Here is a 25,466-nt window from a genome sequence, read left to right on the forward strand (position 1 = left end):
CATTAGTTGTTATAAATAAATGATCCTTTAATCTGCGCACAGATTTATCAGACTCTGCCTCTGGCTCTCAGCATGTCTGACAATTTGTTTAGAGCTCACAACGAATTGAACATTTAGTGATGTCATCAAGTGAGCAGACAATGGCCACTTGTTTGTAGTCATTATGTGTGACCAACAACATTATCCCTACAAGCTGGTGTGTTGTGCCTCTGTGTTGGCAGACGACAGCACAATAGATGCGGGATCAAGTGCGTGTCTTCTTTTGGGTCTATTCTAGAGATCTGTTGGTGCAGTTTGGTGGGTTGTGTACTGAGACCCCTCCCTCATTCTGTTCTCCTGCATAGCCTGTCCATTTAAAATGCCTCATCTTCCCTGAGGCTCAATGCTCCCTTAATAGCCACTGCTCTGTGTTACTCTCTGACTACTTTTTGGCTGATATTGATCAAACTTGAAAGGGGAGCCCTTAAGTGAATGTGTAAAAAGTCCTGGTAATCAATGATTGACAGTTGGTATTTCTCTCATCAAGGTCACTTTGCCAATTTCAGTGTGTGGAAGAGCTGCAGGGCAATCAAGTGATGAGTGAGAAAGAGGGTTTGTTTTGTCTCTTTGGATTTCGCCGTACCAGAGGGAGGTCGAGCCGAGAGAACGACTTTCAATCACAGTAGTACTTCAGCTCCAAGAGCAGGACAGAACACGGTTGAAAGGAGAAACGAGGAAAATCGATCTTTGTGCCACTAGCATATCTGCACCCGGCTGCAGGGATGTGCGGTATCAATGCACCACTACAGCTATAGTTCACTGAACTGGGACGCAATCACAGTGCAGATTTTGTAAATGCAGTCAGGATGAGTAAATCACAATGTGTTATTCTTAGCCATTTGATTCCTCTAATATATGTGCAGTACTGAAAAGATATATGTAGCCCTGCACTGAGAAATCAGCAAAGACCACCTGTGGAGCAGCGTTTCACCCCAGAAAGTTACATCATATTACTGTTAAACCTGGTTGCACCTGAAGTCACTAAATACAATTTGACAAGCATATCCTCTTAAAGGGATAGTTCAGATTTTTTTGAAGTAGCAATGATTTCAAATTGCTGAGAGATTTTCAATATAAAACTTAAAGATTAAAATAATGTAAAACATTTTCAGCATATTTTAACAGTACCATGACAGGACTGATAGTCATGATAAGATAAAACAGGAGCGCCAGCAGGGAAGCTAAGCAATGCATTGCTGTGGACAGGATCAGCAACAAAAGGTATTACAGCCACTTAAAAAAGGTCCGACTAAAAAACAGCAGTTTAATAGTTAACGCTATATTCAGAATAGTTACACTGCTTCACTTTGTAATCAGACAGCCTTTTCAAACTGGAAACCTCTGTCATATAAGCCAAATGTTGCTCTATCCAAACTAACCAAATGCAATCGGTGAAATCAGTGCTTTTACCTTGCAGAACACTGGAGGTGCTGGTCTATCACTACCTCAATCTCTTCAGTTTGTTGGTGTTATTGTGTGACTTTGGTGGTTTAAAACAATGTTCGGATTCACTGAAGTCACATAATACACGAGTAAAGACCAACAACTCCTGTGTTCTGCAAGGTAAAATTGCTGATTTCGTCAATGGAGTTTGGTTGATTTAGGGAGAGTGGTATTTGGCCCATAAAAAAGTAAAGCAATGAAAATGAAAAAACCTGGTGACTAAATGAGGATGTGCTGTGCTGTCAGCGAAGGTAAAACCCCTAGTTCATCACCTATGAGCTTTCTTTTTAGGATTACACATCTGTATTGCTCCTGGTGCAGACAGGCAGCAGAGTTTTGTTAATAAAAATCAGGCTTCTTCAAATTAATTTTGTTTGGCTGGGAATGTGAGAAAAAAAGGAGAAGCCTCCCCTGATTTTGAAAGCATATTGCCTGAGTTGGGAAAGAAATGAAGTGTTTATGGTGGGGCAGTAGGAGGCCGTACTGAGGGGGTTTTGAGAGGAAGAGAACGAGGATGCTTTGGCTGTGTGTGTCTCTCTTTTTCTCTCTCCGAGGGCTGAGGTTTTGGTCAACATCGCCAAAGCAAACACCTCCATATTCCACCTCAGAGGAACCAATAGGAACCTTTCACACGCTTCTTGCTTTCGCCCAGTTCTGAATCTTCCATCTGGACATACCTCATTTCTATAGTTTGCTTGCAGGTTTTGCTGTAATGGACACTTTCAATTTGTATCCATTACATCTCATGATTACACTGTGTTTGAATTTCTCCAGCTGTCGCATGTCTAAACCATCATGAGTCACACTTGTTGTGTGGAGGTTCTTAACTTGCGTGTGTATATGTGCATGCTATGCATATTATCTGGACGTGTGTGAGAGAGACAGAGGGATGAGGTCCAAGAAGTCATGCACACACACTCAGCTTGCGCTCACCCACTCTGTCTGCTTCTCTCTTTATCCATCTCCTGCAGTTATCGGGCTGATTTTATCACCCTGTTAGCTGCAGGGAGATTACCAGTGACAAACTGGGATGGCTAAATCGGCTTGGTAAACTCAATGACCCTGCAAACTACCACCCCCCCTTGTGCCACTATCTCCTTAACACCACCTTACATGGGCGTACAGCATGATCTGCCCAAATAACAGTCTTAACAGATAAAGCTTAGAGGAACCAGCTTGTAGGTGCAGGGCAATGAAATTAATTCATATAGTGCAAATTAATTTGTTAAACAGAGGACATGAAATGGACTTGCTGGATTTCTAAAGATGTTCTAGGGTTAGGGTATTGACAACATGCAGGTATTAATTTGTACATGTTTGTATATTACAAGTTTGTATTATACCCTCAAACAATGTTTTTCATCAACAAACAAAATACCATTTAAAAGACCCAGAAAGATAAATTGGTCAGTTGGGAACAGCCTCTCCCACCAGATTGATTCCTCGCATCTTAAGGGAACCTATTATCTTGTTCTGACTGCGAAAGAGGATAAGGGTGCAGAGCCTTAAAAGGCCCTTTAAAACGACCGTGGTTTACGAACACCAGGCTTATAGCATCAGAGAGCATGATGGAGTCAGGGACTTTTGCTCTTCTCTGTCTTATGACCTCCGGGTCTCTTCTGTAGTACCTGTGGAACAGTGCCAGTTCAGGAGGGGTTTGTAGGATTATGCTCGGACAGAAGTAGTTTTTAATACCAGACTGTTGCTAGGGTATAGTTCTGACCATAACCTCTGGAGGAACAAAAAAAAATTAAAATGAATATTTTGTATAAAATTATTTAAATATTTCAAGTAAGGAGCCATGTAATAAGTGAGATAATGTGCAGCGAGTGGGTCAATTATCGAAAAATAAACCTCGTCAGGGTGATTTAAGACTCCTCTGTTTTGTGTCCTTGCTCCTTTCTCAACTCAGTCAACACAGCTGGTTTACCACAGCAGAGGTGAGGGCTCGAGTCACAAACTTGATGACTTTAGATTTGTCTTGATTCAAAAAAGCCTTGCAAGAAGACTTGGACTTGAACACTAGTGACCTCACTTGGACTTTAGCTTTTTGACTTGATACCTCCCAAGCACAGCCCAGATTAATAGGGATGTTATATAAACAAATTGATTTCCTGAATCAACTAAAATGAATGCTTCCAATCAAGTTGCACCATTCAGAACTAAGGTTGCATTACTGAGCTCCAGTTGGAGAAAATGATCCCAATCATAGTTTTCATTCTCCTGCAAAAACTATTGAGAAAACAAATTGAGGCATGCAAAATATGTAGGTTGAAAATTACTGATGGAAATGCAACAACTTCCAACTTTGTTTTTGAAGTTGCAAAAAGAATGTTAAGTCCAGGTTCCATTGTTAAAATGACTTTACATTTGGTGAAGAGAACATTGTAATTTGTAAGGGACTTGAAACTCAAAGTTTAGGACTTGGGACTTGACTTGAGACTTATCACTCCTTACGTGGGACTGGACCTGTCTTTACTTGGAACCTTACATGCGACTTACCTGTCCTGACTTTGGACATGAGTGCAAAGACTTAAAAATTTACTCGTGGCTTGCATATGATGTTGGAAAGCACTACTTAAGAAGCACACTGGCAGTTTTGGCCCTGTGACCTTCCATTCCCATGGGGCCATGTGTTAGAGCTGCAGACCATTTTTGGGCTGACGGGCCCAGCGGTGCAGCGGCAGCCGAGAACACAAAGCTGTTTATAAAAGACTAATCACCTTCATTTCAGATGAGCGCCCTTTGAATAGAGAAAGTAAGTGATGAGGCAAAATGCGATGACGCTGCTGACATACGCGTGGAAAAATGGGATTTGTCTTCTAATCCCACTTCCTGTCCCCAAGGCCTGGGAATCAGGGAGTCATCGGAACTCAACTGATCGCCTGCCTCAGTTCAAAGAAGGGATGAACGACAGAGTTGTCCCATCAGCCTTCTGCTTCAGTCAACATCATCTGCCTCTTGTTATGTATGACTGATGAGAGGCCAAAGAGTGGTAATAAAATGGTAAATCCTTTCCTGCCCGAACCCACAAGTTCTCACTCACCCTGCCCCCCCAAGGAGCAGGAATATAAGCGCTGAGGTGGCACTGCGTGGACTTACTCAGGGTGCGGCGGGAGCCTGGTGGGAGGAAGAGACCTGGAGTAGAGCCACAATGGCTGCTGTCACAATCTATCCTGCCTTCTTGTCATTCTCAGGAAGAACAGGAACAACAACTGGCCTCCCACACTGTGACCCCACACTGCTTTAACAAATAAGGCATTCATATCCACAGGGCATGATAGTGGGCCACTGGTGTCACATACATTAGGGTGCCATATCCTGTGTCTGTTCAATTGTAAATCTTCCACTGGCCTGTCAGGATGCACCTGAGAGACACAAGGATGTATTGTCGCATTGAGACATGTTTCAGCGCTGCCTGACGTAGTTTCCTCAGCAGTGGATTCTTGCTGCCAAGAAAGCCATTTTTCTTGAAATTCACTGTTTTCAGGGGGAAGATGTTGCTCCACTGATACAAATAAAACAATCTTTGGATGGAAACTACTCAGCTTGCAGAGGACGCTGACTTACTTTACCCAAGCACAGAGTGGAAAAGAGTCGACATGAAGTTAACAACAAAAAGACAATTGAACACTACAGGTGGCAGTCAGCCTGTGGCAGCTTAAAGCTGCCCTTTTGATGCATTTTGATGCAATTTGTTATGTCTGGCAGTTGAAATTAGCATATGATATACTCTGTCATAGCATTTGCTGTCACAAAGATCAACATCAAATAATATTTATGAGAGGCAGTGCTATTCATGTTGAAAAGCAAATATTTTTCGAAGGAAACTTGAGCTACAAAAGTGACAGATCCACTGTAGAAGGTCTTAGAAAAATCACTTTGGTGCTGACACAGATTTTCTAAGTTATAATACAACTGAATTTTGGGGCTGAATTTGTTACTGTGAGACAAAAGGTTGGTAATATTCATATTTGAACCATTATAGTACCGGTACCTGGGATTCAGCACCCATACCTTTTTCGGTATTTTAGGCTACTCTCAAGCTTCTCAATTTCAACATTATTTATTTAGGACATTTAGTTATTTATTGGGAAAACTTTGCAAATAAACCCCTCCTTACCTCTCTCTCGCCTCCAAATCTGACCCTAACACCTCCAGCCTGTCACATCAGGGCAAAGTGTAGGAACACTATTATTTGTTCTGGGAGGAAGCACATGACATCCCTCCAGCCATAGTGCTTGCGTACTACAAAGTTTCCCACAAAATAGTATGCAATTGCTAATGTTTTCATACTATAATTTTTACTAAAACATCTCACTTACTGTTTCAGCATGTTAAATACCATGTTGGTAAAGAATTTCAGATGCAGCCAGTGGCTGAGTGTTGGCTAAAGATAGTTAAACTGCTATGCTATTGTCTGCCAAGGCAGTGAAAAACAACTTAAACAGCAGGTTAATTAACCATCTTAAGATGTCAATGAATTTATCAATGCCTCACTTGAAGGTTAAAGTGATCCGGTGATCCGGCTTTCAGGTTATCAACATAGTCTTAAGGTCTTACATATATTCTGCATTTGAACAGGTGTTTCCTCAGGTTAGATGTGTTGCCATGGCCAGCTTTCACATTACAAATATTGCAGCAGTCGTTGTTTGTGCCAAGTTTTTAAAAGTGTAACCACACTCGCGACTGCTTTTTACTCACTATTGCCCTGACTCACTGTGACCTGAACAAGCTGCAGGGGTAATACCACTTTCGCCTTTTTATTTATCTAGATACTCTATTATATAGCTTATAGAGTTATTTTCTCACCCAGATGTGCTCTCAGGTATCGAAACTTGGCACCAGTTGATTTAAACAGAATCGTTTCTCAGTCAGTACTGACATGATTTGGGTGGTACCCTTAAAAGTACCGAGTTCCGTGCCCAACCCCAGGATTCATTTGACTTTAATGGGCTGCTGTCCTTAAACAATCTCTCAGTCTGTCTGCCTCATCTATTCTAGTTCTGTTTTTGGTTAAGTGCAGCAGGGGTTCAGTATTTTTCTTTCAGCATTCCCATAGAGGCTGAGTTTAAGACCTCTCCATTTTCACTAGCTTTAACATTTTACAGAGAGAGGTAGACTGAGAAGGATCCATCTTCATTACAACAAGGCTGTGCTGGTCTCATAGCCCCCAGGTGCACCACCCGCTGGAACCAGACAGCATAACCAGAGATGGTGGAGTGCGTCTCTTCCTCTGAGCGTGTCCAGTATGAGGGGATTATAGTCTGACATGAAGCTGAGACATGCCAGGTAAAGATAAGGGAGCCTAGAGGGCTCTTTTGCTCGGGCCTGTATGTTTAGTTTTTGTGGCTGTTCCCTCAAAGTTCTTCTGCTAATTCTGCTGCAGTGCTGCTCCTTTGTTCCTCTGATACAAACTCTTGAATGGAGGCTTGCCTGCTACAGTACCTCCTGTCACTTCTGTACTAATTCAGCATTAAAATGAATTTACCATGCTAAATGCACTCAGGAAACCAGAAGGTATGCACATAACTGTGGCTAGACAGACACCATATTCCAGTGATTCATTGGTTCATGGGGTGTAGTAATTCAGTCTTGTGCATGTGGATCTCCGCTGAGCTGGAACTGCGGGCTGGGAAGTGTTAGAGTGATGGCAGAGAGGTTACAAACCTGAGTCCACTGAGACATAGTGGACATACACTCTTTCTTTCCTTTACCCCTGTTAAACACAGGCTCATTGCAATTCTGGACAGGCCGTGCAGTAATGCCACTTTACCCCAGGCAATCCCTGTTTCCTGATTCCACTCAGGCTGAGGAGAGATAACCCTGACCCTGAGCTAATCCCAGATTAAACCAGAACATAAAGCACTGCCACTGCTGCCCAGTGACCTCTGACCTCCTCACGTCTCCTGGCTCGGACTGCAGCAGCCCCGCTGACCAGCGCAGGCAATAAGCAGGTTTTATCTGAGCGCTGTCCAGAGCAGGTCAGGGCATTTGTACCATTTAAAAGAATCTAAAGAGCTCAGATTGCTTTTGATGGAGGAAGCAACCTAACTTTTCAAGATTCTCCAATACCATTTTTGATTCTGATACCTGAAATATGACTGCTATCATTGTTATATCACAGGTTTAATAAAAAGGCATATGAAATGCTTTTGGGAAGTAGCAGGGTCCTGTTGCCAAGTGATATAGGATCGGTGCATGGATATGCATGCTTGCCACTACCCGATCCAGCATTTTAGGCTGTTTTGGAGGCATTTGCATTACTGGTAGCAGTATTGAATAGGGATGTAAGAAAATATCAGTACATTTCAGCTCACTTGACCGTATATTCAAAAAAATGCCTACTGCTTTGTTGATCATCTCAAGGTCCTTAATCCAAACTCCATGCTTTCTTTTCCAATATTTTCCAATGCGAGTGTATTTTTATTGGTTGTGTGTGTTTCAGTAATAAAGCCAAAAGTAACAGATTAAGATTAGATTAAAAGAGAAAAGTAGTGAAGTTTAAAGGAGCTACTAGCCACAGCATCTTCATGCGCAGCCATTGCCTTAGCAAATATGGAATTTACTCCAGATTTTTTTAAATATACTGAATCATAACCCCTGTATCACGATAAGCATTTTATGGCCAGATTCTTGCCAATGCAAAGCCCTAGTGTCAGAACAATCCTGCTTTTTAGTAAGATCCCTTGGGACAGAAGAACGCAATTGATTCACAACAGCAGTTAGTATGTAGAAGTTGCAGAAGGATTGCAGGAATTGACATGTGTGATGGGAACAGGGCAAGATGTGTCACTGTTGAGCTGGAGACTGTTAATAAAACACATGTCAGTTAAATCACAGCCATGTTTGTGCAGATGTGTGCGATTAGATCAAGACTCTCATGGGAGGATCTCCTTCCCTACCAGTTCTCCCTGTTTCACATCCTCCTCAGCTGGACCTCCACCTTTATACATTTCTGCTAGATTGAGGAAGAAAGGTGTTCATTTCTTTGGAGAGGTCCAACAGTGCACATTATTGGCTTTAAATGTATTGAAGGCAACAGTGCGAGGTCCAAACAAGGGGAGGATTAAAAGTTGAGACAGCAATGGTGTGTGTGGTTTAAGTCTTGGTCATAGATTCCCCAGTGCTTCTTGTTGGTGTTGTTCAACCAATTCTGTACCAGAGCACATCTGTCTGGTGTTAGAAGAGTTTACATGAAAATGGAGACAAATGTATACCTCCTCCTCCCACACTCACCCCCGCCTGCTCACCCTCTCAGCCTGTCCGTCAACGCGCTGGGCTTGGCAGGCAGCAGGAGAGGGGCTTAGGTGATGGGAGCCAGAGGCCCTGTGATAAGGCCATCTCTCCGCATGAGAGCACATCAGAGCTGACAGTGAATACAAATTGGTGCCATTAGCGAGGGGGGTGGCGGGGTTTGGACGGAGGAGGCGCGGGGCACTACAGTGGCTCCTAATTATAGAGCGGGTGAGCCCCCCAGGTCGAAGGGGAGCGGGCCGGTGCGGGGGGCGCAGTGGTAACGAGGTGGCGACGGCGGTAAACAGTGAGGTGTCATGTCTCACAGAACATCATGGGGCAAACTTCTGGATAATGCACGGTGCTTAATGATGTGTGATATGGGATCGCTTTAAGTGCGTATCCATTATGACGGATCACATTCAACATGTGTTGAGACAAGAGAGGGTCACACCTTTCCCCTAGTGAGAGAGCTCACAGCAACAGAATACAAACAACATGCCGTGAATAGATAAGTAGCTTCACTTTATTGTGGTTTAACAGCAGATGAAACTTGGCAGGGAGTCAAATCACTTCTATTGAAATTACAACCATAATTTAATGAAGTGTCAGGAGTGGCATGTTTTTTATAATTCTGTTTTTGGAATTAATTTGGTGCGGTCAAAGTATGTGGTGTCAGGGTGTGGCATCAGGTGTATCCAGTATAACTGATAAATGACTGTACAGCATTTGAGTGCAGAAAAACACTGTTTAGGCAACGAATTTTAGTTTAGTTGAGTTTTATAATGTCTGAGACCCACTTCCCCAGTGCTTTCCTGACATTGGTAGTGGAGCTGCTTCTGAAATTTTTCCAACACTGACAATCCGACAGTCACGCTCCCTTCATGCAGTGACTGAACAGGTGTGCAGAGGTGAAAAAGTGAAATGTTGTACAAGTGGGTGCAACACTATGAGGAAAGTGTCACAACCTGACTCATGCCTGGGCAAAAGACATGAGCTGTAACTAAAAATAAGTTAAAGACAAACTCAAACAGGTATCCAAACTGTCTGAATGCTATTAGCTTCTATAAAGAGCTTTTCTGTTGTCATTTTAGGCCATGCTGAGTTAAATCATGCCATGTTGATTTGCATTTTCATTACCAGTTATAACGCACTGAGTTGCATTCGAGATGAGCTCTCAGTTCTTTTGTAGCTTCTATCTGAGTGTCTGTGGGTTTAGTTTCTCTCCTGCATCGCTGTTTGTATTTTCACGTATCTGCTTTATTTTACTGTTTTGTGTTTGCTTTCAGCCGTAATGGAGTCATGTTAAGTTACTACTGGCAAAAACCCAACATTCCCTGATTTTGATGATCTGTAACACAAGCTTTTAAATAACTGAACAATCCGTTTTACATCTGCTTGACTCAAGACAAGCACGAATCAGAAAAAAGATACAGCTTCAACAAGCGGGTAGCCCCGTTGTAGTGGAGATGCAAATCCCTGAAATGTTGGGCGGACGTGCCGAGTCAGAATGAGTCAAGCAAAACCAGAACATGTTTGTGGAAAAGGGGCAGCATGTCATACAGTCAAATGTTGAGCCGAGCCCACCAAAGTCCTGCAGGGAGAGGCCAAGGAGTCCTGTCCCATCTTTGGGTGTGGCCATTTGGAATAACTATAGACACTCTTTTCTTAAGAAGTGGTCAGATGACATGTCGCATGAATTAGTTTGCAGTGGGAAAAATAGGCAGTGACTATACATGTAATTTTGTAACTCAAAGAGGATTTAGTGTTATGTTACTCTTTAAACAGAGGGAGATAATCAGGACTAGTAATTATGATCACAGTGATGTAAACAGTATTTTCAGTTGTGCCACAACTGTGTGGATTAGTGTTGTAATACTGCTCTTGATGTCATGCCTGCTAATTCCACCAAGTAGAAGATGATGGCGAGAGAAGTTGCTTTTGTTGATGTTTTGTATGTACGGGGCAGGTGTTTGTGCAGGCATGCTGTTATGTCTGTGTTTTCTCTCCTAGCAGCAAGCTGCAGAGCATGTCTCAAGATGCCCACACACACACATGTACATACACACACACACACACACACACACACACACACACACACACACACAGAGGATTCAGCGAAGCTTGACCACAATGGTGAGAGCACATCACAAAAGATTACCCCTTCTTTGTGGGCCAGGCTCTTTGACATTACCAGCAGGTCAGATCATATCTCTGGATCCTGTGCCCTTGCATATTTGTTATCTGCTGAATGACGCGTCCTATCTGATGTGACACAGTGGCCGAGCCACTGACCGCTTTTATTATCCTCCGTCCCACAGAGTGACTAAGCCGAGGCGAGCAGCTGCTGCGTTCACATGCTGTTATCGTTCCTTTTCATTTAGCAGCACAGCTAACCTCATACCCACTCTCCAGTAATCACACAGGCATTCTTTAACAACTGTGTCACTTCTCCGCTGGCTTTGAAGCGTGAGGCTTACACAAACCCAAATAACTCCTGTAAATGTTTGACATGAAGACAAGTTGTGTTGAAAGGAGCTGTTGAAGGAGAGTGAAGGAAGACGCTGTGGGCCCAGAGAATGGCTGATTACAAAGTGACTGTGCTAACAAGATAGCGGTGCAGGTGCCTGTTCAGCCTTCCAGCGGCCACACACTCGTACATGTTAATGCAGGAGAGAGGGTTCTTTAATCTTCATCTGCATGATTGTGAGCTCAGCGATCGCCCCTATATCAGGCACTTCCTTATCCAGCAGATACAGGAAATCACTGTGAGAAAGTTTGAGATTAAGATAAGCAGCAGTACTCAGATACAGGCATCTGGATAGAAGCCAACTCCACCCGTACTGTGTCAATCCAGTCAAATCTTAGACTTTCTTCAATAAACAAAAACTCATCTGAAAAACGAATGTTTTGAGAGGCAAAAGATGGTGCACAAGAACATACTTTTTGGTGGTTTTTACAGCGTGGTCAGAACAATTTTTAGGAAGGTGCAGACTTTTGATGACATTTAAATACCACAAAACAAGTTAGCAGACTCAAATAAAATTGTTCTAACATTTGTTCTAAAGGACTTTTTTTTCTCCAACATTTTATGTGGATGTCCAGTCAGTGTTGATTGTAAATGTATCAATGTGCTGCTATATTGACCAAGAGGCTGAGTTCTCCTGCAAATAGAGAACTCATACCAGGATGCATTGCATTAGCATATTACTTTGGTAGCCAAAACATAGCATTTGGTGACAAAGATACTAATTTAGCATGCCCCTTGGATACCTAGAGACTAGAAATCCAAGCTGAAATAGCCCATAGTTCTTTGTATCAGGAGAACTCTTGCGTAATCAGTGTAGCACACACTGAAGAATTTATCGCTTTAATTGACTACATTTACCATCAACACTGCCTTGGACATCCACATGAAAGTTGACAACATTACCCTTTAACTATGCAGAAATTTCCCCAAATTCTTCAAATTAGACCAAAGCATCACCCACAGAAAAGCCAAAAATGTTGAGAACTACTGGCGTATTTCTAACGGACTAGTCTTGGGTAGGCATTACTTTTAAAAGTAACTTATTACATTAAAGCGCGTAACAGCTCAGCTGCCTGAAAATGGGCTTGTATAGCATTAGCTATGAACCAGTTAGCTTTTCAACACACATGCCTATATACAAACTATAAAAGTGTAATGGCTTTTCAAATCATGTGGACTCACAGATCAGTCAAATAGTCGGTTCAATGGCTAAAAAGCCTTTTTACAAGTGTGCTAATCTGGATGATATTGGAGTGATGACTCAAAGAAAGATTTTCTCATGGGGAATTTGTTCAGTACATCCATCTCAAGACATGTGACAGGTGCAGGCGGTGGTACTTCTCTCAGCTGAAATGCGGTAAAACTGTAATGGTAACGTATTGTTTATTTGATGCAACTAAGTAACTGAGGACTTATGTGTCATTACTTTGTACTTTGTGACCTGTTACCCTCAACACTGTACACAAGTAGACAGAAATCTGCTGAAGCAGTATTAGAAGTCCATGTCACAGTATGACGAAGGCAGATTGACCTAAACTGTGCTCAAGAGAACAAATGCACCTCTATACAGGTAAACGGGCAGCAGACACCTCCTCAATATAACTCAGACTAAGGCTAAATTAATGGGAAAGTCTGTGACTTTAGGTAATGCATGTCATGTCGAGCAAGTCTCTTAAACCTGTGGCACTGTAGCTTGTGGCGTCTCAACTCATTACCACTCCTTGTTAAAAGTTGACCCAACTGCCAACCTTGCAATTTTCCAATAAAGCATCTCTGCAGGTATTCTGCTCAGAGCTCCATCACTGCTGCTGAAGTGAAGTGTGCCTTCTGAAGACTAATACGACTGTCTTAACTGGAGTTTTCCTGCTCTGCATTGACAGCGTTCAAAATATTTGGCCAGGATTCCTGACAAGTGCTGCCTTTGATGTGCGAGAGCATGCCACCTCTCCCGCCCCCTCTTAAACACCCCAATTATCACTCCTGCCACTCCGGTGCGTGTGAACTAACACACCTCTCTCTGACGGGTTGGAAACAGCCTCAGGACAGTGCTCAGGTAGTGCAGCTTGTTTATGGTGTGCCGGGGGCTAACAGAGGTATTTCTGTCACTTCCACACTTCTACAATTACAGAACCTTAGAAGACTGAATTAAACGCTGTTTAACACGAGGGTTTTCATTTTAGTGGGATAGATCATAGCTTGTGTGTTGCAGCTTCACTGTGATCTTTGGACAGAAGGACGGGCTGATGCAGCGGCCGCAGTTTCTAATTATCGGCCACACGCTCCACAAGGGAAAACCACAGACCCGTGAATGGAGCAGGTGATTGCTACACACTCTGCTCCACATTGCTCATCGCTCCCTTCCTGTTCGGTGTCAAAGCAACCGACCGCAAACTTTTGTCTCTTCCCATCACCATCCTCCCTGTCATCCCCTTTACCTTCAGTAGTTCTCTGCAGATAGCAGAGCAGACTTCATGCAGCAACACGTTGTCATTGGCAGTGGACTGCACTTTTAATTTACCCAACCTGAAACCAGAGAAATATGTGGCGGTGTACACTCTTAGAAATAAGGGTTCTTCCTGGAATCATTTGTTTCTGAAGAATTCTTCTTTTAAAGAAGAGGTTTGTTAAGGGTTCTCTGTAAGCCTAAGGTTTCTATTAAAGATGCTTTTTAATCAAAAAATTATTTGGAAGAAAGAGTTTTTCAAGGAGTGTTTAAATCCTTGAAGGGGTTTTTGGAACCCTCGGAATATTAAAGGATTCTCGGTCCAACCCCCCGACTGTGTCCTAGATAAACCCTTGGAAAAAAAATGTTCTCTTTAGAATCCCCTGAGCTTGTTCTAGACAAAATCCTTAGAATATAAAAAGGTTTTTGGTAAAACCCCCCCTGGGTGAGTTCTTGATAAAATCCTCAAAATGTAAAAAAAAAGGTTCTTGGTAGAAACCCCCTGGGTGTGTTCTAGACAAAAGCTTCTCTACACAACCCTCCTAGTGGGAAATTCTATAATGGGCTCTACCAGGAACCAAAAAGGGTTCTCCTGTGGTTCTCCTACTCTTTGTGGTTCTAGTTAGCATCTTTATTTCTAAAAGTGTGGAACACCCATATCAGCGTCATGTGGCGAGTGCGCCCGGCGCTGTCAGATGGCAGGACGTGTGTTTACTCCTTGGTGAGCCTCTGTGTCGTCGATGTTTTATTTGAACACACAGTCCAGAGTTTTCCAGCATCCAGTCACTTGTTGTGAATTTGCCAGGAAAGTTACGAGCGGGGTGGGCTGTGTACTGTTAAGTCACGCTGCATGCAGTAATCGCTCCTTAATGAGAGGAAGTTCTGATGTTACCGGCAGAGTAGGATGCATTAACGGCTGAATATGATACATAAAATCCAGTCTCCTCGTTCCCCTGTGTGACAGCATGGTGGGAAATCATTTCATATAAGACAGCATTAACAGCGTGCTTTCTTATTTCTGGAGATGTGATCTTTGAGAGTGCAACGCATGCCAGTGAACTTTTCCTGTCCAAACATATTTCCAAAGTAAACTCGGCCCCGTTGGCTATTAATTTAAGATGGAGAGATATGCTATAACATGCAGGCCTGCAGCCCCTGAGATCACCGTCAGCAGCCAAGTATTCTCTCAGGAGGAGGAGGCCTGGCTCAGTCTGACAGTGAGGCATGTCTCTCTTCGGCGCTTCTATACCTCATTTAACCAGGCAGGCTGACAAAAATACATTCTTATTTATAATGGTCCGAGCAAGGGGCTGCAGTTATGGTGGGACACATCCAGTACAACTGCTGTATTGTACTACAGCCCACTGACCGGCTCCAAAGCAGCAGCTGAGGGTTCAGCAAGAAGCACAAGTCTGCAAACATGCATGTGTTTGGAAGACAGTGTTAGGTTTAACAAAAAAATAATTCAAAGGTTTTCAGGTACTCTGTTACAGCAACCTGTTTTCAATTCCCGAAAATAAATCTAATGAATGCAATAAAAATATATTGGCCAATAAATAAAATAAACCATCTGCGTACTTTTCGCTATTTGGCTCCCTGTTTCAGTGTTGGCTCAGCATCAGCGCTACTGGATACACTTCCCTTCTCAGCATGTTTTTTCATGTGCAGACCATATTTATAGTTGAGATGTTGCAATTGTATTTGCAGGCCGAGAGATGAAACATCTGAGCATCAGAGTTGGAGCGGTTGAGGCGGTGCAGGTAGTGATGGTGTGCCTGAGATTAATAGTATTTTTAAAGGTTTAAGTGTATACACAGTCTCATGAATATTCCCTGGACACATCTGCACATACATGCATGCCAAAGATCATCTGTTAGAATTAAAGTTAGTATAGAGAATCAGTGTGTTTCTAGTAATAAACACTGGACAATGAGTGAGTTGTGAGGCGGGGTGAAGTTTACATTGAATAATCTGGGATTGGCTCCAGGTCTCCCCTGATCCCGCAAAATAAAGTAATTGATGGATACGGCCTTTAAAAAAACTCAATAGCCATCCCTTTATTAAGAAAAATAAAATTAAATCTGACATGCTTATAAGTAGGGCAATTGCACTTTGAACAATGGAGCTAAACCCTGGTGTTGTTGCTTTTGGCTGTGTTCAACTTTGCAAAATTCTTTAGGATTCTTGTCATGTCATTGATTAATGGCTCTGCACATTAATCAGCAGAATTTATTTGGGTATTTTATTTTCTTCAGGGAAAGTCATGCTGCTTATTCCAGGCATTGAATTAACAATGAAGAACTACTCAGATCCTTACTTAAGGAAAATATAAATCTGTCTTAAGTGGAATTATGTTTTGAAGTTTTATTGGCTAATTTTACTCACAATATCAAAATTCTTACAAGGAAGCATGTTCCCTGTGACTGATATAACATGAATGAATGAACTAAATATCAATACAGACGCATCAATATGCATGCAGCGTTTTACTGGTGTGGCTTGTCAGGGTGGAGCAGGTTGGTAGCTTAGTCTAGTGGTTCCCAGTCTGGGCCCACTCCAAAATCTCACCATGTAAAGATGAGTTGATTAATGGGCTCAAAAAGAAGAAAAAAATGAACATTTTCTATGCAATTTTTTTTTTTTAAATTGGACTTTTTCTCAAAAACAGCAGTAGGGTATGCTAGATACTGCAAATAATAAATATCTGCAAAAATAACTGCATTTAGTGACTGCAAAGTCTGTGCAACACAACGGATAAATATCATTCATGGCCAACTGTGAATGTCGTCTTATTTGCAGATAGGCCAGTTTTGCAGTCAGCGAGGCCAATATCAGCCGATACTGATGTTCAGTGGATAAATCAGTATATCCTTAGTAATTTTACCTCTTTGGGCCTCTGGACAGTTATTAGGAGTTTTAGAAGATAAATCACTCTTTGGTGGAAGTGCACCAAACACTCCTCAACATCTGAAACATGACAAGGAGCCACACCAGCATTTTTTGTACTGGGTCACACACTAAAGAGACTGGGAAACATTGATTTAATCTTTAACAATGCAGTTGTATTTTTGCATATCATGCCTTGTTTTACGCAAAATCAAAATCAGTAAGTGTCTACAGCTGTTAATTAAATGAAGTGGACTGAAAAGAGCAAATTTCCTTCTAAAATGTAATGAAGTATAAAGTAGGAGACATGGAAACATTCAGGTAAGATAGAAGTGAAACTGTGCTCAAGTATAGCACTGGAGTAAATGTACTAATTTTCTACCGTTGATTAATGTATGACGCACATGAGAAGAGCACCTATCAGGAACTTCATGGTAGCATCTCAGTCTCTCAAACATGTTGTTGGCTCTGACATTAAACTAGACTGTGTGTTCGTGACTCATCTTACTCAGCTCCCTGTTCTCAAACACTGAAACAGAAAGCTTTTCTTGCAGCCAGAGCCGAGTGTTGAGTTGTGGGAACCGGGAGCGGGCTGTGTCAGCCAGCAGCACCTTGAGATGCTGGGAGAGAGGAGAGGATTGTCTGTGTTCAGCAGACTGAGGAGAGTACACCGGATTGCCTCTCACTGAGAGGTCTGAGCCCCCTCCTGTGTAATCACTTTACTTTCTGTGTACTACTACTAAGACTGAACATGAGAAAAAAATTAGAGGTCAAATAAAACAACCTCATCTTATTTGCGTGCAAGATAGTGCAGGGGTACGACTAGCATAAAAAAGTAAGTGAATGAGTGAGAGTGAAGGCAAAGACACTGAGTGCGAGGATCAGGTTCCCATACCGGCTTACTTTCACCTCTAATAAAGCCATTGCCATTCCTCAGGGGGAAGTGGTGCGTTCCCCGAAACAAAGCACCCGCTGTGTGTGTGCGGACCCCCCAGAGTGAACCTAAACCGTACACGCAGTAATGGGCTACTTTAAGAGTTGATCTGGCTCTAATCGACACACTCGTACACTGCTCCCAGCCTCTAAATCTCCAGGATAAGTCTGTTTGTGCGGAAAATGCTGTCATGCCCTAATGTGGCTGACAAAGAACACAGCAGCTCAGCCTTTCCTGTTCACATCGTAATCTCGCAGTATGTAGCTGTGTATTGCAGGGGAGGCATTGGATTGAGCATGGTTGAATGGTCGGGGATCTTTTGGCAAATTTGTCTTTTGAAACTTAGCTTACTGCCAGCTCTTCAAATTTGTTATTAGCAAAGGTGTGGACTCAAGATGCATGACTTAGACTTGAGTCAGACTCAGAAATATGAGCCAGTGACTTCATTTGGAGTCAAGCCTTTTGTCTTGACTTGATCCAAAGATTAAATCCGACATCATCCAGTCAAGTTAAGGCCAGAATCCTGAAGAACTAACATTTCATTGCTAATACCGAAAATAATTTTGTCAGCAAGCAAAAACTATGTGGTGGTCAACAAAAAAACACACCAACTGATGCTAAGCTAATGTTAACTTATTCACATAGCTCACTATTAAATTATGGCTTCTTAACTCACTTGACTTGAGACTGTCTTGCAAAATAATGGCCTGGTCCCAGCTCTGGTTATTAGTGTAGGGAAAAAACCCTGTCTATTCTAACGCAAACCTACAAATTTCTATTCATCTTTTCAATGGAGGCACCACAGAGCCACTCCTCCTCAGCATCAGTCTTGATCTGGCACATAGCAGCTCAGTCTCTCTGTGTGTCTTTCCAAGCTGATTGTGACTGGGTGCTTGCCTGGCACTGGTCTCAGTCCAGGGACCTGCTGGGCTTGTTTCCACAGTCGGCCTGACCTCCGGAGCAGTGTAGCAGCCGAGCTCAGTCTGCTGCCATTATGCGTCCTCGATCAACATTTTCATAGGAGCACAATGCCTTGTGCCCCTGCCTGAGGCGAGGGTTGACTTTGGGGACTGAATTGAGAAAAGCCGACAGAATGGGAAAGGTGTCTAATAGCTGGAATGACTTCACACTTTTTGCACCAGATTTCTTACTCTCTTTTTTCTTTCTTTTTTTAACTCGTGGTGAGAGGTTTCAACACTTCATTTTGATTGTGTCAGAAGGCCCAGTGGCATTTGGGCTCCATATGTTAATCCTGCACAGCACTTAGAAAGTCTTATGCCTGTATACCTGGAACCTGGTTTTTATTTCGGTTCCCATTTTAACAGTGAGGTCATGCACATGTCTAGTGCGAATACAACCACGCTTCATCCTGAGATTTAGCATTGTGCCTATGTTTTCTGCATGATATATGTGGTTTCCAGCAAAAATAGACAGTGAAATTGATCTGTTGACAGTCAAATGACATCATATTAGCAACATGACACCTTTCACTTTTAGTTTCAGTGTTTGTATCTGTAGAATATGTCACAGATATGAAAAAAAATGGTGAAGGGCAGGATTTTTATTTTTTTTCACACTACCCTTACAACTCTTTTCTTGTCTTCAGAACTCTTCTGCAAACTCAGTGTAGCACATAAAGGGTGGCAGTAGCAGCACGACAGCAGTAAGGCTGGCTGTGTGGATGCCACAGGCAGCAGCACGTCAGTAAGGTAGTCATCACACATAGGTACACACAACCAGTGTGGCCCAGGCGTTAGACTGTTCAAACCCAGTTTGTTTGGACTAATTGTTTGGAAATCTAGACAGTTTCAGTGCCAGGTTCAGTTCGTTTGGGCATATGTGAAGCAATCACACTCAGATGTGGAGCAAAACAAGCAGGCCGATATCGCCTAGAGAGCTTGGTCTAGGTTCGCCTCCACAAAAAGTCTGGAGCAGCTTGCTTGCAGACAGAACGCAATCAACCCTACCATCCCAAACAACTGGTTCATCTATTGCCTGATGGGAAGCTCTTTCTGCCTCTGAAGGACAGTGAACTAAGGGACAAATGCATCAGTTGTATCAAAAAAAGTCCTTGAATCTGAGATGAACTGCAGGTCTGAAAATGTCCTTAGATAGTTGAAAATACTTGAGCTCTGATTCATGCTTTCATCATAAAAGACCAAGGATTTCTGCAGGGTTTGATTTCTACAACAACATTATCATCTAATAGGCGTAGCTCTCTCTGGTGTAGTCTATGTTACAATTAGATATGGAAGATAAGGTGTTAGGAAAGATAATCCATTATTAGTGGGGCATGTTTTTACTGTGATGTAGAATTTGGACATGCTGTAGAGTACATTCAGACCAAACTACCTGTGGGTTATGATACGATTATAAGATTAGATTGCACGTGTGTTCATTTCTAGATGTGTGGCTCTCTATAGGGTGTGTTGTCACATTCCCTCTACAGCTGACAGATGGTCCCATCCAGCTAGTCTCTTACAGCAAACACAAACTGAGGAGTTGCTGACAACCTGCCTCAGGAAGAGCTTTGACTGGCCCTCGGACTGTGTGTGCGTGCGTCCACAATCCGCTGTGTTTCACTCTATCCGCACACACACATAAACACAGCCAGAGTGTATGGGGACTCATCATTCAACTTAAGTCTCCAACACAAATAATCACAGGGTCCGACCACATGTTGTAGCTCCTCTTCTGCCGGCTCTGACAGCTGTCAATCACTCTGCTGACCTGTAAACATTCCTCTGGTGGGCACAGTTATTAAATCAAACTGTACAAATATAGCAAATCTAATGCTATTAATCTTTGCTTATTGACGTAACCCCGTGTTAAATTTAGATCTGGCTGGAAAGACTGGTAATATCAGATTCCATAGGGAGTCTGTTTAAAAAGGTCTCTAGATGGTGTTTATTTTAAGGCCCAAATGCTGGACATGTTGATGGCTTTGCATGCTTTGGTGTCCAGACTTCTTCCGCAGAACCACCTAACAACCTCACAGGAATGTTTCAAACACGCTGAACATGACTTCACATACAGAGCCTGCATGTGGATATTCATCGACTGCCTGAAACATTTTCCAATCTTGAAATGATTCTTATTTTTACAAGTCTAGGGTGTTGCTTTTAATGTCTGACACCCCACGTTGACTACATTTCACACTTCCTTCTTTTTATTATGCACTGGCGCACCTCTGTTCTGATATATCATTTGTAAACAGTCAAACAAAGCTAACTGTATTTGACAGTTTATCCTCTGGTTTCCCTTCACCACGTTTTTGACCGCTAAAATCAACACAGCAGAACTCAGGGTAACCTCAGAGTGTGGTTCCCTGTTTCAGCTTTCTGTGGTCTGTTGGTCATAGAATAAAGCTAAACAGTGAAATGGGACTTTCCTGCTGTTTGAGTGAAACCTCTGTGTTTGTCCAACAATATGTGAATGCCACCCTCGAATGCCTCTCCCCTATAGATTGTCGAGGAGTGTGTTTGTCTATGGTGTGGCACTGGGGCTTTCTGCTGTCTTAGCGGTGGCCTCTCGGCCCTGCCTGTATGTGGTTGCTGAACCAAGAAGAACATATCAAACAAACACTCCAACACAGAGCTGTAGGGAGATTGGGTTACTCTCGACATGAGAGGACGTGTCAACTGCATTGTGTTACTAAAGGCGCACACTCCTGTTACATTGTGTCCAACCAGGGATGAAGCAGCTTAAACCCTCCTGAACTCAGTATATCCACCTTACCATACCTCATACACTGTTTCAAAAGTGCTTGGATTTTGGATAAAGTGCTTGAAACTGCTTGAAATTGCAATTGCATTACCTTCATAATAAATTGAGATAAAAACATAAAATAAATCGGATATAAGCTCAGCCAAATTGCCAGATCTACTTTGAATTAACATTTTGAAATATGGAACTTTGTTGTTTCCTTTAATTTGCCACCCTTCTGTAGAATGCTATCATCTGTCATCTATCTGATTTAATGTGCACGGTGCTAGAAAAGTGTGAAAATGCACCTTGAAAAGTTTTGAAAAGTACCTGTGAAATAGGGTAAATATAAAGTTTGCCAACCTATAATCTTCTCTTCATAATTCTTCTTTATATGAACTTAATTTTTGAGTTTTTATTGTTTAATGTTCATTTTAAAACTTTTAAAACTGAAAAGCAAATATTTAGTGAAGACAGTTGCTGTGAAATTCTGAGTCCTGTTTACAGTGTATGTGGTGTGACTTTGTGCTAAACATCATATCTGTCGAGAACTTTGTCTGTCTTTTCTGACTTCCGACTGGAGGCTACAGGCTGCCAATGATGAGAGACTTTCTCGATCCTCTGATCCACTCAGGCGGTATTAAGCCATCAACACAGTGTGACAGAGTCTCAGTAGCACTTGTGTCTAATGTGCGGTGTTAAGTTACGGCGGTGTTGGTGGAAAACCATCAGATAACTCCACACGGGTATGCAGGAGTGGCATGAGGAATGTGTCAGTTGTGCGTGCATGTGTGTGTGAAAATGTGCACGCACACCGCAGCTGTCGTTAATGGACATATTTCTGTCTCCAAACAGAGCTGAGATCCACTGGTACTGCTCATCACTTCGCCTACCTCCTCAACACGTCCGACTACCGGATCCTGCGTATGGACGAGGACCATGACCGCATGTACGTTGGCAGCAAGGACCACATCCTGTCTCTGGACCTCCATGACATCAACAAGGACCCACATATCGTAAGACCATTCCCATGCCCTGCCTCCCTTCACCCTAAACTCAGGCCCCTCAAATAGGCTGTTAAACTGGGATGAAGCAAGCGCCTTCACCTCAGTGCTACACCAGCTTCCCCCAGGGCAAAATATCCTGATCTATTGCCCCAGCAGCAGCCATTTTGGTTAGCTCAAATCTAGTTTTTGTTGGAGTGCACTTTTTCTAACTTTGGGTCATTAAAACAATGTAATTGGGTTATGACAATCCCAATAGGACTAATATTAGTCTGGGTTGATATCCCTTTTGCAATTTTAGCCCAGAAATCTCATAAATGCCAGTGATGTATAACGGGTTGGATTGTAACTATAAAATGTCCTCTGTTCCCCCCTTGCAGATCCACTGGCCAGTGTCCGAGCGAAGACGGATGGAGTGCCTCGTGAGTGGGAAGGACGCCAATGTAAGTACGCCTGTTGTTGACAGCACTCATAACCTCAGCAGGGTCTTTCAGCAGTGGCGATTTCCATCAACTTGATAGGCTAAAAAAAGAAAAGCTTTTCAAATTAAAAGCATTAAAAAATACAGCTCCCACCATTGTGCACATTAGTTTTAATGTGAGAAACCTGTAAGAACGCACCTGTGGGGTTCAGACTTGGCCCAGTAAAAGCGCTGGTTCCCTTCTGTCTAGCCAAGGAGACAGGAATGGATTGGAGCAGAGAAACCCAGTCTGTCTCACCTTACTCCTCTCTGCCAGGCCAGGGTGGGGAGCTGAACACTAGCTAATAGATTGATATATAGTCCAAATTTATACATGTAGAAGCACAGTATTACTGGTTTATTTTGTGTCTCTTAAGCCATTTTTCCACCCAGCCCTCCAGTGCAATGGTTATTTTTCTATTTCTATGTGCAAAAGTTGAGGATGGTACCAATAGAACCACTCTATTCCATACCATTTTTTAATTTTTCCTCTGTTGAGGTTCTATGCTAGCTGATCTTATATTAAAAGATATTAAATTCTCATTTGATTTCTGTCCTTTCTCTTGCTCATGGCAGACTTTTAGATTGTCTCTGTGTTGTAATAAAGAACCACATAGTGAAAGGAAAGAACACAAAACGTGGAATGGTGGAATGGTGGAAATGCAAAATAAATCAAGGTAGCTGCAGGTAAGAGCGGTGTTTTGGCAAGAATCTGGCAATACAATACGTATCACGATACGGGGGTTACAATTCAGTATGTTGCGATATATTGTAATACTGTACACAAGGTGATATATTGCAATTTTTTAAATTTCATTTCAGGAAAACTGACATATTCAAAGAGAAAACACCACATTTAGCATAAAATCAGAGTTAAAAAGTTGACTTTGTATGCAAGATCAATAACAACACTGCTATCCAGCGGTCAGAGGTTTAAACCTGGCACAAAATGATCCACTGCCATGAATCTTTGAATGTATCATGTTGCAGTGTTTTTCAGAATCGATACAGTATATCAAAACATAACATTGCTGTATTTAATTATATCAGTCTTGTCTTTCACCCTGGTTAGGTACTTGTTCATAGGTTCTATGCCAGAAGTATTTGGTGAAAATGTGGCTTTAAACTTGAGCATACTATAAACCTGCAGGAAGTGTACCATTAAAATACGGCTATAAATGGCTTTTCATTGAGATGTTTATTGCAGTTTAATTGACTTTTGTCTTTTGGTCTCCAGGAGGAGTGTGCAAACTTCATCCGCCTGATCGAGCCATGGAACCGGACTCAGCTGTACGTTTGTGGGACAGGAGCTTACAATCCCGTCTGCACCTTTGTCAACCGCGGACGCAAACCTCAGGTTAGGATTAAAGACTTGAGGAATGTACAAGCCAAGAAGGTGATCTCTGCTTTGTCCATCTGCATCATGAATGGCATAGCTTGGCCTTTCCTTTTTGTTTCTGTTACCCAGGTTCTTGCTCTCCATCCACCTTACGCTAGGCTGCCTTTACAATGGTTTTCCTCCATCATTAAGCCTGCTCGTGGTACCATGTTTCAGCGTCTGGCTAAGAACCCAGCACAGCTTCACCAGCACACAGCTGTCATCCCCAGTGAGCTATTAAAGCTACTCTGTTTAGTCTCAGCCTTTTAATGGGACCTCTTGAATTTCCTAAACCAAGCCAGGCATCACTACCTCGCCATACTCCCTTTAACACCTCACTCTTCTTTAAATATCACACTTGTTCCCTAATGGTGGCCAGGGGAGTTTTAAAAGAGGATAAATAAAAAGTAAATTTCCCATTGGACTCTCCCTTGAGATGTACAGTACGGTGCAGAGCACTTGGCTTGCACCAGTCCCTTGTTGCACCCGGTTCCTACATGACCCCTTTACTAACGAAGGGCTTCCATCCATTCACTCACCTATCCATCCACCCCTTCATGCATCCATCCAGGCCACCCGCCAGCCTCTACCATGTGAGACATTGGGTAATTGGGAGTGGGAGCTCCCATTATGGGGTGCCAGTGGAATGTTCCAGTTCTAGTCCATTAATGAGAGGGCTGTTCTTTTCTCCGTCACATTGAACAGACAGGTCTGAGTCGTCCCCCCGTGAGCACCTTTCTCAGCTGGGCTGGGGAGTTAACTATAATTGCAAAAACATGAAATGATACACTCCACACAGATGCATGCACCCGCATATCCCAACATACTTAAGGAAACTTGTTTAATTCAACATTCAAGATGTATTGTCATTTGATTACATCACTGCAGGGTATATTCTTAAGTTCTTCAGTGCTGTAAGTAGGAGCCTTTTAGCTTTTGTAAATAGTCAAATGTTTTACTTTGGCAGGAGCTTTGAGAGGAATCTATGTCGCATACTGTGAGAGTCTTTATTGACTCAACCACAGGATAGAGAACTATTGTTGCCTTTTCCAACATCTGGTCAAATAAAGCTACACACATTTCCTTAAAGGGCAACTTTGCTCTTTTTTGCCATGGACCTTATTTTCCCATGTTTTTGTGTCAAGTGACTAATAGGGACAAAAATTTATTAAAGTGACCCAGTATTAAGGGAAAGTGCTGCTATTACTAAGCCACTATTTAATCTCTTAGGGCAACTGTGCACCGTCGAAGTTAAGTCCAGTAAAAGCGCTTGTTTTTCCCACTGTCAGGCTCTGATTGTTGTTATAACTGTGTGACAACACTATGGGGGGATAGACCTTTTTTTGAAAGAGTAAGAAATGCTTTGTTTAACCAGAAACAATTGTTTTATTGCTCTCTCAAGTAACCA

At 42.5% G+C, this 25,466-nt stretch overlaps 1 protein-coding gene across 2 annotated transcripts in view; it reads left to right on the top strand.

Moving 5' to 3' along the window:
- Window positions 1-25,466, top strand: part of LOC146331187 (semaphorin-3F-like) — an 85,181-nt gene that overhangs the window by 32,032 nt on the left and 27,683 nt on the right. For both annotated transcript variants that reach the window (XM_084727991.1, XM_084728000.1), the window contains exons 3-5: window positions 22,072-22,232; window positions 22,601-22,663; window positions 23,918-24,037. In XM_084727991.1, coding sequence (XP_084584117.1) covers window positions 22,072-22,232; window positions 22,601-22,663; window positions 23,918-24,037 — 344 coding nt within the window. The remainder of the gene's footprint in view (window positions 1-22,071; window positions 22,233-22,600; window positions 22,664-23,917; window positions 24,038-25,466) is intronic.

Source organism: Lutjanus erythropterus, chromosome 2 (genome assembly GCF_056507025.1).
Source record: "Lutjanus erythropterus isolate fLutEry1 chromosome 2, fLutEry1.hap2, whole genome shotgun sequence".
NCBI classification, from domain to species: Eukaryota; Metazoa; Chordata; class Actinopteri; order Lutjaniformes; family Lutjanidae; genus Lutjanus; species Lutjanus erythropterus.